Here is a 14,500-nt window from a genome sequence, read left to right on the forward strand (position 1 = left end):
GGGGGTGAGGTTCTAAGCCTCACCTCTGTTGATCCCCAATTTCTCACCTGATGGCCCCCCTGCGACTGTGCCTGTCTTAGGTTGTTCCTCCCTTGAGGAATCTTACCCGTCTCTGGCTAACCAGTCATCTTCCGGGGCCATACAGGGAAATGTTAAGTTGGTAAGTGAGAGAGAAGCCTTATTGTTTGAAATGGTTAGCTTTTTACTTCTTTGCATATTTATGCCCTGTGGCTTCTATGCCCAGCATTTGTCTTGAGGTATCTTTACCACTTGGAGGAGTTATGATACTCGGTAAATTTGATATGAGGCACGAATTCTATTTAAGGGTTGTAATTAGGAAGGAAGAAGAAAAGCTATAGAAGTAGCAGATGGAAGAAAACATGGGAAGATTGATTATTTCTTTGACATATCTTCTTGTAGAGTAACTTCAGCATATATAGGTTTTAAGCTACTACTTAAATTGCGCACACACATTAACATAATAGGAGTATAGTTACATAACCAAAGCATATCTGAAATTACCAGCCATCTCCAGTGAAACCAAGAAAACCATTAAGGCACCTTAGGCATTTGTGAAAACTTATCTATGATATGTTGGATATTGTCCAACTGAACTTGAACAGTCTGAGAGAAATCAGACAAATTAAAACAACCCATTCCTGGGGACTGTTCACATGCCATATGTTCTTTTAACAGTAAATAGTCTGTAGTTGTAAGAGTTTGGAGCGCTACAATTTGCACTTCTCCAAATTCTTGGTTGAGTTCCAACAGTATAGATCCAGTCAAATTTGTTGTTTTACTGTATGCCCAGGCCAGCTTAGATATCTCCTTCCTCATTCCCATGGCAAGTCCAGGAGCTGGTGGGATGAGTGCATCTACAGCTGTAGCAGTGCGTGGATCTTTGTTGGGGTTTTTTGATGATCATCATCTGGCATGAGTCTTCCAGAGAGTGCAGATGTTGGAAGTACTTTTTCATATCGTATCTTAGTTCATTTTCGGGGTAGCCCAATTAGGCTTTGATACTCTGTATAAACACAAACAGACCCTTTGCCTACACTTTTATATGCCCTTTATACCCTTGTGTAGAACTCATTGGAGGTTACCACACAGGAACTGCCCTTTTTTTTTTTTTTTTTGCTTTGTTTTGGGTATCACTAATCTACACTTACATGACGACTATTATGTTTACTAGGCTCTCCCCTATGCCAGGTCTCCCCTATAAACCCCTTTACAGTCACTGTCCATCAGCATAGCAAAATGTTGTAGAATCACTACTTGCCTTCTCTGTGTTGTACAGCCCTCCCTTTTCTCCTACCCCCCCATGTATGTTAATCTTAATACCCCCCTACTTCTCCCCCCGTTATCCCTCCCTACCCACCCATCCTCCCCAGTCCCTTTCCCTTTGGTACCTGCTAGTCCATTCTTGAGTTCTGTGATTCTGCTGCTGTTTTGTTCCTTCAGTTTTTCCTTTGTTCTTATATTCCACAGATAAGTGAAATCATTTGGTATTTCTCTTTCTCCGCTTGGCTTGTTTCACTGAGCATAATACCCTCCAGCTCCATCCATGTTGCTGCAAATGATTGGATTTGCCCTTTTCTTATGGCTGAGTAGTATTCCATTGTGTATATGTACCACATCTTCTTTATCCATTCATCTATTGATGGACATTTAGGTTGCTTCCAATTCTTGGCTATTGTAAATAGTGCTGCAATAAACATAGGGGTGCATCTGTCTTTCTCAAACTTGATTGCTGCGTTCTTAGGGTAAATTCCTAGGAGTGCAATTCCTGGGTCAAATGGTAAGTCTGTTTTGAGCATTTTTATGTACCTCCATACTGCTTTCCACAATGGTTGAACTAACTTACATTCCCACCAGCAGTGTAGGAGGGTTCCCCTTTCTCCACAGCCTCGCCAACATTTGTTGTTGTTTGTCTTTTGGATGGCAGCCATCCTTACTGGTGTGAGGTGATACCTCATTGTAGTTTTAATTTGCATTTCTCTGATAATTAGCGATGTGGAGCATCTTTTCATGTGTCTGTTGGTCATCTGTATTTCTTTTTTGGAGAACTGTCTGTTCAGTTCCTCTGCCCATTTTTTAATTGGGTTATTTGTTTTTTGTTTGTTGAGGTGTGTGAGCTCCTTATATATTCTGGACGTCAAGCCTTTATCGGATGTGTCATTTTCAAATATATTCTCCCATACTGTAGGGATCCTTCTTCTTCTATTGATGGTGTCTTTTGCTGTACAGAAGCTTTTCAGCTTAATATAGTCCCACTTACTCATTTTTGCTGTTGTTTTCCTTGCCCGGGGAGATATGTTCAAGAAGAGGTCACTCATGTTTATGTCTAAGAGGTTTTTGCCTATGTTTTCTTCCAAGAGTTTAATGGTTTCATGGCTTACATTCAGGTCTTTGATCCATTTTGAGTTTACTTTTGTATATGGGGTTAGACAATGGTCCAGTTTCATTCTCCTACATGTAGCTGTCCAGTTTTGCCAGCACCACCTGTTGAAGAGACTGTCATTTCGCCATTGTATGTCCATGGCTCCTTTATCAAATATTAATTGACCATATATGTCTGGGTTAATGTCTGGATTCTCTAGTCTGTTCCATTGGTCTGTGGCTCTGCTCTTGTGCCAGTACCAAATTGTCTTGATTACTATGGCTTTATAGTAGAGCTTGAAGTTGTGGAGTGAGATCCCCCCTACTTTATTCTTCTTTCTCAGGATTGCTTTGGCTATTCGGGGTCTTTGTTGTTTCCATATGAATTTTTGAATTATTTGTTCCAGTTCATTGAAGAATGTTGCTGGTAGTTTCATAGGGATTGCATCAAATCTGTATATTGTTTTGGGCAGGATGGCCATTTTGACGATATTAATTCTTCCTAGCCACGAGCATGGGATGAGTTTCCATCTGTTAGTGTCCCCTTTAATTTCTCTTAAGAGTGACTTGTAGTTTTCAGAGTATAAGTCTTTCACTTCTTTGGTTAGGTTTATTCCTAGGTATTTTATTTTTTTTGATGCAATTGTGAATGGAGTTGTTTTCCTGATTTCTCTTTCTGTTGGTTCATTGTTAGTATATAGGAAAGCCACAGATTTCTGTGTGTTGATTTTGTATCCTGCAACTTTGCTGTATTCCGATATCAGTTCTAGTAGTTTTGGGGTGGAGTCTTTAGGGTTTTTTATGTATAGTATCATGTCATCTGCAAATAGTGACAGTTTAACTTCTTCTTTACCAATCTGGATTCCTTGTATTTCTTTATTTTGTCTGATTGCCGTGGCTAGGACCTCCAGTACTATGTTAAATAACAGTGGAGAGAGTGGGCATCCCTGTCTAGTTCCCGATCTCAGAGGAAAAGCTTTCAGCTTCTCGCTGTTCAATATAATGTTGGCTGTGGGTTTATCATAGATGGCCTTTATTATGTTGAGGTACTTGCCCTCTATTCCCATTTTGCTGAGAGTTTTTAACATGAATGGATGTTGAACTTTGTCAAATGCTTTTTCAGCATCTATGGAGATGATCATGTGGTTTTTGTCTTTCTTTTTGTTGATGTGGTGGATGATGTTGATGGACTTTCGAATGTTGTACCATCCTTGCATCCCTGGGATGAATCCCACTTGGTCATGGTGTATGATCCTTTTGATGTATTTTTGAATTCGGTTTGCTAATATTTTGTTGAGTATTTTTGCATCTATGTTCATCAGGGATATTGGTCTGTAGTTTTCTTTTTTGGTGGGGTCTTTGCCTGGTTTTGGTATTAGGGTGATGTTAGCTTCATAGAATGAGTTTGGGAGTATCCCCTCCTCCTCTATTTTTTGGAAAACTTTAAGGAGAATGGGTATTATGTCTTCCCTATATGTCTGATAAAATTCCGAGGTAAATCCATCTGGCCCGGGGGTTTATTTCTTTGGTAGTTTTTTGATTACCGCTTCAATTTCGTTGCTGGTAATTGGTCTGTTTAGATTTCCTGTTTCTTCCTGGGTCAATCTTGGAAGGTTCTATTTTTCTAGGAAGTTGTCCATTTCTCCTAGGTTTCCCAGCTTGTTAGCATATAGGTTTTCATAGTATTCTCCAATAATTCTTTGCGTTTCCATGGGGTCCATCGTGATTTTTCCTTTCTCGTTTCTGATACTGTTGATTTGTGTTGACTCTCTTTTCTTCTTAGTAAGTCTGGCTAGAGGCTTATCTATTTTGTTTATTTTCTCGAAGAACCAGCTCTTGGTTTCATTGATTTTTGCTATTGTTTTATTCTTCTCAATTTTATTTATTTCTTCTCTGATCTTTATTATGTCCCTCCTTCTGCTGACCTTAGGCCTCATCTGTTCTTCTTTTTCCAATTTTGATAATTGTGACATTAGACCTTTCATTTGGGATTGCTCTTCCTTTTTTAAATATGCTTGGATTGCTATATACTTTCCTCTTAAGACTGCTTTTGCTGTGTCCCACAGAAGTTGGGGCTTAGTGTTGTTGTTGTCATTTGTTTCCATATATTGCTGGATCTCCATTTTGATTTGGTCATTGATCCATTGATTATTTAGGAGCGTGTTGTTAAGCCTCCATGTGTTTGTGAGCCTCTTTACTTTCTTTGTACAGTTTATTTCTAGTTTTATGCCTTTGTGGTCTGAAAAGTTGGTTGGTAGGATTTCAATCTTTTGTAATTTTCTGAGGCTCTTTTTGTGGCCTAGTATGTGGTCTATTCTGGAGAATGTTCCATGTGCACTTGAGAAGAATGTATATCCCGTTGCTTTTAGATGTAGAGTTCTATAGATGTCTATTAGGTCCATCTGCTCTACTGTGTTGTTCAGTGCTTCCGTGTCCTTACTTATTTTCTGCCCAGTGGATCTATCCTTTGGGGTGAGTGGTGTGTTGAAGTCTCCTAGAATGAATGCATTGCAGTCTATATCCCACTTTAGTTCTGTTAGTATTTGTTTCACATATGCTGGTGCTCCTGTGTTGGGTGCATATATATTTAGAATGGTTATATCCTCTTGTTGGACTGAGCCCTTTATCATTATGTAGTGTCCTTCTTTATCTCTTGTTACTTTCTTTGTTTTGAAGTCTATTTTGTCTGATATTAGTACTGCAACCCCTGCTTTCTTCTCACTGTTGTTTGCTTGAAATATGTTTTTCCATCCCTTGACTTTTAGTCTGTACATGTCTTTGGGTTTGAGGTGAGTTTCTTGGAAGCAGCATATAGGTGGGTCTTGCTTTTTTATCCTTTCTGTTACTCTGTGTCTTTTGATTGGTGCATTCAACCCATTAACATTTAGGGTGACTATTGAAAGATATGTACTTATTGCCATTGCAGGCTTTAAATTCGTGGTTACCAAAGGTTCAAGGTTAGCCTCTTTAGTATCTTACTGCCTAACTTAGCTCGCTTATTGAGCTGTTATATACACTGTCTGGAGATTCTTTTCTTCTCTCCCTTCTTGTTCCTCCTCCTCGATTCTTCATATGTTGGGTGTTTTGTGCTGTGCTCTTTCTAGGAGTGCTCCCATCTAGAGCAGTCCCTGTAAGATGTCCTGTAGAGGTGGTTTGTGGAAAGCAAATTCCCTCAGCTTTTGTTTGTCTGGGAATTGTTTAATCCCACCGTCATATTTGAATGATAGTCGTGCTGGATACAGTATCCTTGGTTCAAGGCCCTTCTGTTTCATTGTATTAAATATATCATGCCATTCTCTTCTGGCCTGTAGGGTTTCTGTTGAGAAATCTGACGTTAGCCTGATGGTTTTCCCTTTATAGGTGACCTTTTTCTCTCTAGCTGCCTTTAACACTCTTTCCTTGTCCTTGATCTTTGCCATTTTAATTATTATGTGTCTTGGTGTTGCCCTTCTTGGATCCTTTCTGTTGGGGGTTCTGTGTATTTCCGTGGTCTGTTCGATTACTTCCTCTCCCAGTGTGGGGACGTTTTCAGCAATTATTTCTTCTAAGATACTTTCCATCTCTTTTCCTCTCTCTTCTTCTTCTGGGACCCCTATAATACGGATATTGTTCCTTTTGGATTGGTCACACAGTTCTCTTAATATTGTTTCATTCCTGGAGATCCTTTTGTCTCTCTCTATGTCAGCTTCTATGCGTTCCTGTTCTCTGATTTCAATTCCATCAATGGCCTCTTGCATTCTATCCATTCTGCTTATAAACCCTTCCAGAGTTTGTTTCATTTCTGCGATCTCCTTTCTGGCATCTGTGATCTCTTTCCGGACTTCATCCCATTGTTCTTGCGTATTTCTCTGCATCTCTGTCAGCATGTTTATGATTCTTATTTTGAATTCTTTGTCAGGAAGACTGGTTAGGTCTGTCTCCTTCTCTGGTGTTGTCTCTGTGATCTTTGTCTGCCTGTAGCTTTGCCTTTTCATGGTATTAGGAATAGTTTGCAGAGCTGGGACGAGTGATGGTTGGAAGAACTTCCCTTCTTGTTAGTTTGTGGCCCTCCTCTCCTGGGAGAACAGCGACCTCTAGTGGCTTGTGCTGCGCAGCTGCGCGCAGACAGGGCTTCTGCTTCCTGCCCGGCTGCTATGGAGTTAATCTCCGCTGTTGCTGTGGGCGTGGCCTGGCTCGGGCAGCTACTCCAAAATGGTGGAGTCGCGTTGGAGCAGGAGCTGCTGGGAGGCTATTTATCTCCGTAAGGGGCCTCCCTGCTCCCTGCAGCCCAGGGGTTAGGGTGCCCAGAGATCCCAGATTCCCTACCTCTGGATTAAGTGACCCGCCCTGCCCCTTTAAGACTTCCAAAAAGCACCCGCCAAAACAAAACAACGCCCACCAAAAATAAAAAAGAAAAAAAAATGTTTTAATTAAAAAAAAAAAAAGTTTTTAATTAAAAAAAAAAAAGGTGGTTGTTCGTTTTTCTTTATTCTCCGGTGCCAGCCTCAGGCCTCTGTTCACCGGTCTTTCTGCCCTGTTTCCCTAGTATTGTGGTCCCTATCCCTTTAAGACTTCCAAAAAGCGCTCGCCAAAACAAAACAGCAAAAAAGCAAAAAAAAAATGGTCGCGCGCTTTTCTTATGTCCTCTGTCGCCCAGCCTCCAGTGCCTGCTCACTGTTCTTGCTGCCCTGTTTTCCTAGTATCGAGCGCCCTGCACTCTGGCCCGGATGGCTGGGGCTGGGTGTTCGGCAGCCCTGGGCTCCGTCTCCCTCCCGCTCTGCCTGCTCTTCTCCCGCCGGGAGCTGGGGGGAGGGGCGCTCGGCTCCCGCGGGGCCGGGGCTTGTATCTCACCCCCTTCGCGAGGCGCTGGGTTCTCTCAGGTGCGGATGTGGTCTGGATATTGTCCTGTGTCCTCTGGTCTTTATTCTAGGAAGGGTTGTCTTTGTTATATTTTCATAGATATATGTTGTTTTGGGAGGAGATTTCCGCTGCTCTACTCACGCCGCCATCTTCCGCCCAGAGTGGTTATCACCTTTTTATCTTAAAGCTACATCGTTTTGCTTTCTCTCTTTTTTGATTAATCAGGTTTGCCAGGGGTTTATGTATTGTGAAAAATAATTGCAGAAAAAAAATTTGCAGAGAAACAGCTTTTGGTTTTATATATTCTTTGTTGTTACTGCTTTCTGATAAAAATTTTATCTCTAGTAATTCCCTCCTTTAGTTTGGTATTTTTTTAAGTTACATTTTAAATTCTTACAGTTAGTGCTTATTTTCAGTGTTCACAAGTATAAGGCATAATGGTATAATTTTGGCTTTGAGTATAGCTTTATCTGTAGCCCATGGGTTTTGGTATCAAATAGTCTTTTCCTTTGTCATTTTTGAGACTGTTTACAATTATTTTGAAATTAACAGGCCCCTTCTGGAGTAACAGTTTCTGACTTGAGTGGTACCCCACAGGTAAATTAAGGAAGATTTGGGTATGTTTTTAGGTCTTTCTGAGACTTCTGAATCAAACTTTCCCCTCAGGATCATTCTAGAGATAATTGATAATAATGATAATTTTAGAAAGTATTTGATAAAACCCTAACCCAGTTCTGGGTCAATAGACATAGCAGGTCAGCTTGGCCTTTACCTTCTTTGGTGAAATGATCATTTGTATTGTCTCCCATATTCAGGACAACTGACTCCTTCACATTGATCTCAGTGTTCGAATCCCAAAGCTGTTGTCACCCAGGAGATGTTTTGACCTTGTTTACCTAGATATGTACATTTTAGTCAGAGTTACACAGACGTTGATGACCTCTCATTAACAAAGTGGTTTTGGGAGTAAACTCCATTAAGCAAGTTAAGTTCTTGTCTCCTCTGGTCTTCCTGCTTATTAATGGTTAGCAAGCCTATCCTGCCTCTTGTGATCGACTCTGTTGGTCTCTTCCATTTGGGATTCCATAACCATATTGAAATAATGAGACGTATTGAAAAGGCAGCTATCCCACTTATCTTGTCCGCAGAATTCAACCTTTATGGTGCTTTTCAAAGACCTCAACATTTAAATATTTTTCAGTGCTATGGTAAAGACCTTGGGCCTTCTTGGGAGACATAATTGTGGATAGAAAAGTAAGTTGTGTATGGCAATTTCAGTTTATTATTGTCGCCTCTCTACATCTTTGTATTTTTTTTTTCCCCTACTACATCATATAATCTGGTATCTCAGCCTCATATAGCACAGGTCACCATTGAGTCCAGATTTGAGTTAAGCAACTAAGAAAGATGTTGGAAGTGACCCAGGTTACCAAGAACTAGTATATTGGGTCCAGCATTTTTGGCATTTGTTTCTATCTTCATAACTTTAGTAAATCTAAAAATTGTAATTCACTTACCCATTTATTCTCCAGATATCTGGTAAGTAGAAATTAACCACTTGTAATACTTCTTGTTGTATACTCTTGGTTTGACTTTGTAATTTAGCTCAGAGATATGCTGGAATATATCTCTAGTTTTAGGTGTAGAAGCAGTGGAGACTGGGACATGGGGAGAAGGTCCTGTTGAGAAGTGACTACCTTAGGTGAGGTGTTTTACAATCAAGCATCCTGTAGGAAGTCTGGAACAGGTTTAACTTAGTGGTAGAGGGAACTCCTTCATTTGGCAAAGGGATTCATGGTTTTGAAGGTTTGGGGGTACCAGGGGAATGGCTCTTAGGGCCTCATTCTTTCTCAGTCAGTTCCCTAACTTGTACTGAAGGGAAGGCCTATGAAATCAACCTACCTTGCAGTTGTGCAAATTAAGGTCACCCTGTGTGTCTGACCTCCAGTGATGTCAGCCAAGCAACTGCAAGGCGTAGGTAACTATTTAGGGTAGTCCTAGATGCCTTTATTTGATGATTACACCTTGAGCCAAGAATTTTAAATATTGAGCTTGGCCTTTTCTTCCTTAAGCTCTCCTGAGAGGAGATCTTGCGGTCTTGCTAACAGTAGGTGCTACACTCCAGGTTACTAATGGTGGTCCTGTAAGGAGCACTTTTGCTCTCTGTAACATGGACTACTAGTCCTTTAGAAGTCATGGGATTTAACTGCCTTCAAACCCAACCCAGGAAGAAAATCCATCGAAGATTCCGATTTCTTTGAGGGTCTGTTGACTGCAAACTTTTTGGCACCAGTTACTCTGTGGCTTATTGTTCTGTTTGAATCAGCTCTTGCTAGTTATAATAGAAAGGGCTTTATTAAAGGATCTTAGGTAGCTCAGAGAATCTCTGGGATGGCCGAATAATCAGTCTTTGATATTAGAAACACAAATACATTTCAAGTTGCACCAATTATATCTCAAGGAAATCCAGCCTATTCCCGCTTCATGGCCCTAATCTCATTTTCTTTTACCCTGAAGATAAGTTCTAGTGAAGACAGTTTTGCAGAAATATGTATTCAATGGTTTCCTTAATCCCTTTGGCTCATATTACTAGTGTAAAGTCAGGCAAAGATATTAAAGCTGAAAGGTAAATCCTATACTCACTCTTAATTGGCAAGGAAACACTGCATTAAATGTTTTATAAACACTGTGCTGTAACAAGGCCAGTGACTTATGCATTTGTTCTTTCTTTTGCCTGAAAAGACCGGCAATTGACTCTAATTTACCTTTGAGTGAACTTTTGTTTTTGATAGTAAGCAGATTTTTCTGTTCTGAGGTTGAAGAGTTGGTGCTTTTACTTTTGCTTTTTAAGGGAAAAAAAATTACTCAAGCGCCTTTTGATTTTCCAGCTCTGTTAGCTGTTAGTAGAAAGGTAGAAACCCAATTCCTGTTTTGTCAAAGCAGAATTCTTCAGTAAATAAACATTGACAAAGAACGGTTTTCTATACTCCTTTCAAGATGCCCTTTGGGTCCCATGCACAAGGTTTTGGAATTTTTAAAAACACCCACATAATTGATTATTTTAATTTAAGTCATCAAGGTCCCGGCATTCAGATCTTTCAGGCAAAGGAACTTTGCTTCTATTAAAAAAAAATCTTTAATGTAACGGGAAACAAAATGAGAGGAAGGCCTACTATTATTGGCTGTTTATTCTGGCTGTGTGGGTCAGATAATTGTTCTGTATTTGCTGGTGCCAGTACCCCAATATCTTTTAATTTGTTCTCTTAGACCATCATATTAGGAAATGCACACAGCTCAAGAGATGTAAACTCATGCAAAATCTTTACTTAATCTGTCTTGATGCCTTTACTTAATATCCTGTGATTTCCATCTCCATCCAGGAAGTCTTCGAAGAGACTGATCTCAAGTGAGTATATGCCCTTTGGTGGCCTCAGTGAAAAATTCCTAATGCTGAATATTTGATTGTTAGTGGATTGGCCTGGAATTTGAGCATATGTGATAGTGAGACAGTTGTAAATAGCAGAGGACTCTACTGGGTCTTGCGTAGTAGTGTTGGTGAGAATCCTGTGGATATTCAAAAGCAAGTGCTTTACCCATCTCAGGTCAGCATCCTGAGAACCAACTCTGGGACTCTAAGATTTCCATGCAGGAGGTATGTTGGATGATTTTCTCATAAATAAAACTTGTATAGAAGTGAAGGAAGCAGCCGCAGGCAGAGGGAGGAGTTCAACTATGATAGAGTTTTAACAGTGGCCTTGGTGATCCCTAAGGGGGCTGTGGATCTAAGATGGCCATTTGGTGGTGTCTTGAAGCACAGCTCAAGCCTTTGTACCCATCACTGAATGCAGGCTGCCCTTGGGGAGAAAGCAACATTAGGTGAGGCAGATTCCTTCTGCTGAGGCAATTCTTAGAACGTGTTATAGCTAAGTGTTCTGGCAACTGGGAGAATGACTGCCTTGGAGTTGAAGGGGGAATCTGGGCAGTGCACCCCAATATACACTACACAGTGCTCTTTTTTTTAAGGATTGTATTTGCTTTTGTGTTGTATCCAAAACAATAGTCTTGGGGTTTGTATTTTTCTGAAACTGACAATATTTCAGCTCTTGTTTAACCATCTTCATTTCTTTTCCAGAATAAATGACAAATGGGAAAACTACATTTATCACAAGAAGTGCAAAGGGTCTGAGATTCTGCCCTACTTGTCAGCTAACAAGTTAGCCTGCCGTGGTTTCACAGATGCTGGCAGAAGACATGAACTTCTTGGGTCAGAGACAAAGCACTTTATTAATTGTTGCACAACAAGCAACATGAGCTTCACATTTGTACAATTATTCTTGTCCTTCCAAGTGCCACAGGGGTGTCATGGAGCAGCCTATGTGGATAAATATGCAGTGGGTTTGTGTTCCTCCTGAGGAACTCTTAAGCTTAAGAAACCCCAAAATTTCATAGTGGATTGCAAGCAAATCTGAACAAACTTTACCCTAGCCTTATATTTGCCATTGTTATTATGTTTGACTTTCATGGTTCTTAAGATTGTAGCATAATTTTCCATTTTATTTGAAGTCAGTTCACTTTTGTAATCACTTGATGTTGCTCTTGCTTTAGGAAAGAAATAATTTTAAGACCACATTAATTATGTTGCAGCAGTAATTGTGTAGGAGTGTCAGGTTGGTACAGTTTGTATTTATAGTGTATTTCTGTTCTTTCCATAAATATGCTACAGGCTCATTCACAGCAATGATTTAGGCACCCAACATCCAAGTTTTTCTTTGCTCTTCTGCCTTTCCCATTCATTCTCTCCTCCTTCTCCACTGTCTTTTTCACTACCCTATTGAGTCTCTAGACAAGGACTGGTTCATGTTTTTCTGCAGAGGGATTGCAGACTGTATTTCACAGTGAAATTTCACAGTGCAATTGAATCTGAGGGTGGTGTTAAAGTCTGCTTAACCTACAGCTGTTCTTGACTCTTCCTATCAAAAGGAGCATTAAAAAAATTGGCCAAGTATATGGCATGAATTTAAGATTGTCAGACAGATGAGGGTTCATCAGCCTTAAAAAAATATCTTGCTACAACAGTTTCCATTTGAGTACCAGAAAGCACCAGAGATCTTTGGGTCACATGTTAATTTTGTATAAAAAGATCAATCTCCACACTCTTTGATTTTACTGAGGCCCAGATGAATCCCATCCCCTTGACTGTGGCTTGCATTCCATGAAAATTTGCATGCCTTTTATGATTTTCCTGCCTTTTTCATGGATATATTTTAAAATCATTGTGGTCTAAGTGTTTAATTCTGGAAGAACCAAAGTGATAAAGAGCTGGAATTGCTTTATATCCTACCATCTGTTTTACCGTTTGTCTTCTGTAATGAGAACATTAAGTTGAGCGTCCCTCCCTACTTCTCTTTAAGGTTCTGATTTAGGGCACACGAGCAGGAGATGAACCATATGTAGGGCTTTCCGGACAGTAAGGGTTAGTTGCCAAATCTTTTATGATGACCATCTCCTGAGCAATAAGTTATACAGGAGGGCAGTTCATTGATCTTTTTTTCCAATTTGTGTACAAACTATGTAGTTAAACATTTGTGACTATACAAGGTGGTAAAATGAAATTACCTATGGCATAGGTGCAAAGCTACACTTGGAAGGGATTTCCCTGTGTTTGCTTATTTGGGGTACTATCAAGCTGGTTAATGTTTTAAGAATATTTTAGAAGGGAAACAAGGGAAAAATCTGGAAAAATCTGATTTCTAAGCATCTCTTCACTAGGGGCATACAGCAGGCTGTGGGTTTTTACTTTAGGCATATGAACACCAAAAGAAGACTTGTTGGATACTATAAAATAGCCAATTTCTCCATCTGGTTTTCAATATGGATAAAGATTTGCTGCTGCAAGTCTGGATTGAATGCCATGTCTCAGTTAGTTTATAATACAAATATGGAGGGTCTTTTTAGTTACAGAACTTGAAGTGTGGTCCAAAGAATTAAACTCTCTTACAAGTATTCAGCAAAAATGGGGTAGAGATAAGAGCAATACGATTTTATTTATAATTTGCTCTACATAATTTCTAAAAGTGATTTTTTTACATCCTCAGGAATTTGGCAAAGAATAGAAAAATCTTAGACCCAGTTACTTGTGTTAGAATTGAAATTGGGCTAATAAAGAAGACTCTTTGAATCTGGTATTGTTTCCTTTGAGGAAGTTATTTTAACAAAAAATTAAACATGTTTTAATTTTTTAAAAGGGACAAAATATTTATCATTCTTGAGATATAATTGGCATATTAGTTTGAGGTGTACAAAATAATTTGGTATGTGTGCAGCAAAATCATCCCAGTAAGTCTAACATCCATCACTACACATAGTTCAAATTTTTTTTCTTGTGAGGAGAACTTTTAAGCTTTACTCTCTTAATATATCTCTTTATATATCTTTATAACTTTATATATCTCTATCTACCTATACACATATATACAATGCAATATTATTAACTGCGGTCACCATGCTTTACATTGCAGCATCAGGACTTGTTTATTTTATAACTGGAGGTTTGTTCCTTTTGACCACCTTCACCCATTTTGTCCCCCCTTCCCCACAATCTCTTCTTTGTATCTGTATTTTTTCTTAAAGATTCCACACATAAGTGAGATATTTTATTTTTTCTGTCTGACTTATTTCACTTAGCATAATACCCTTAAGGTCCCTCCATATTGTTGCAAGTGGAAAGATTTCTTCTTTTTTAATGGCTGAATAACATACCTTTGTGTGTATATGCACACACATACGACTACTTCTTTATCCATTCATCCATAGATGGGCACTTAGGCTGCTTCCATGTCTTAAGTATTGTAAATAATGCTGCAGTGAACATGGTAGTATATATATATTTTTAAGTTTGTGTTTTTGTTTCTTTTGGATAAATACCCAGAAGTGGAATTGCTGGATCATATGATAGTTCACTTTTTAATTTTTTTGAGGAACCTCACTGTTTTCCACAGTGGCTGCACCGATCTACATTCTCACCAACAGTGCACAAGGATTCCCTTCTCCACATTCTTGCCAATGCTTATTATTTCTTATCTTTTTGATAATAGCCATTCTAGCATGTGTGAGGTGCTGTCTCGGTGTGCTTTGATTTGCATTTCCCTGATAATTAGGGATTATCAGGTCAAAGATCTTTTCATGTACCTGTTGGCCATCTGGATGTCTCCTTTGGAAACATATCTATTTAGATCCTCTGAAAAGATTTAAATGAAATCTTTTAAAAAAATTAAAAACTTTT

At 39.3% G+C, this 14,500-nt stretch overlaps 1 protein-coding gene across 1 annotated transcript in view; it reads left to right on the plus strand.

Annotated features, from left to right (window-relative positions):
• The window catches only part of AEBP2 (AE binding protein 2), a 136,768-nt gene extending 123,131 nt beyond the window's left edge, over window positions 1-13,637 (plus strand). The window contains exon 10 of the mRNA XM_057491931.1: window positions 11,351-13,637. Within this exon, the coding sequence (XP_057347914.1) occupies window positions 11,351-11,630 (280 nt within the window). The 3' untranslated portion in view covers window positions 11,631-13,637. The remainder of the gene's footprint in view (window positions 1-11,350) is intronic.
• Window positions 13,638-14,500: the final 863 nt, after the last annotated feature.

Source organism: Manis pentadactyla, chromosome 14 (genome assembly GCF_030020395.1).
Source record: "Manis pentadactyla isolate mManPen7 chromosome 14, mManPen7.hap1, whole genome shotgun sequence".
In the NCBI taxonomy this organism is placed as follows: Eukaryota; Metazoa; Chordata; class Mammalia; order Pholidota; family Manidae; genus Manis; species Manis pentadactyla.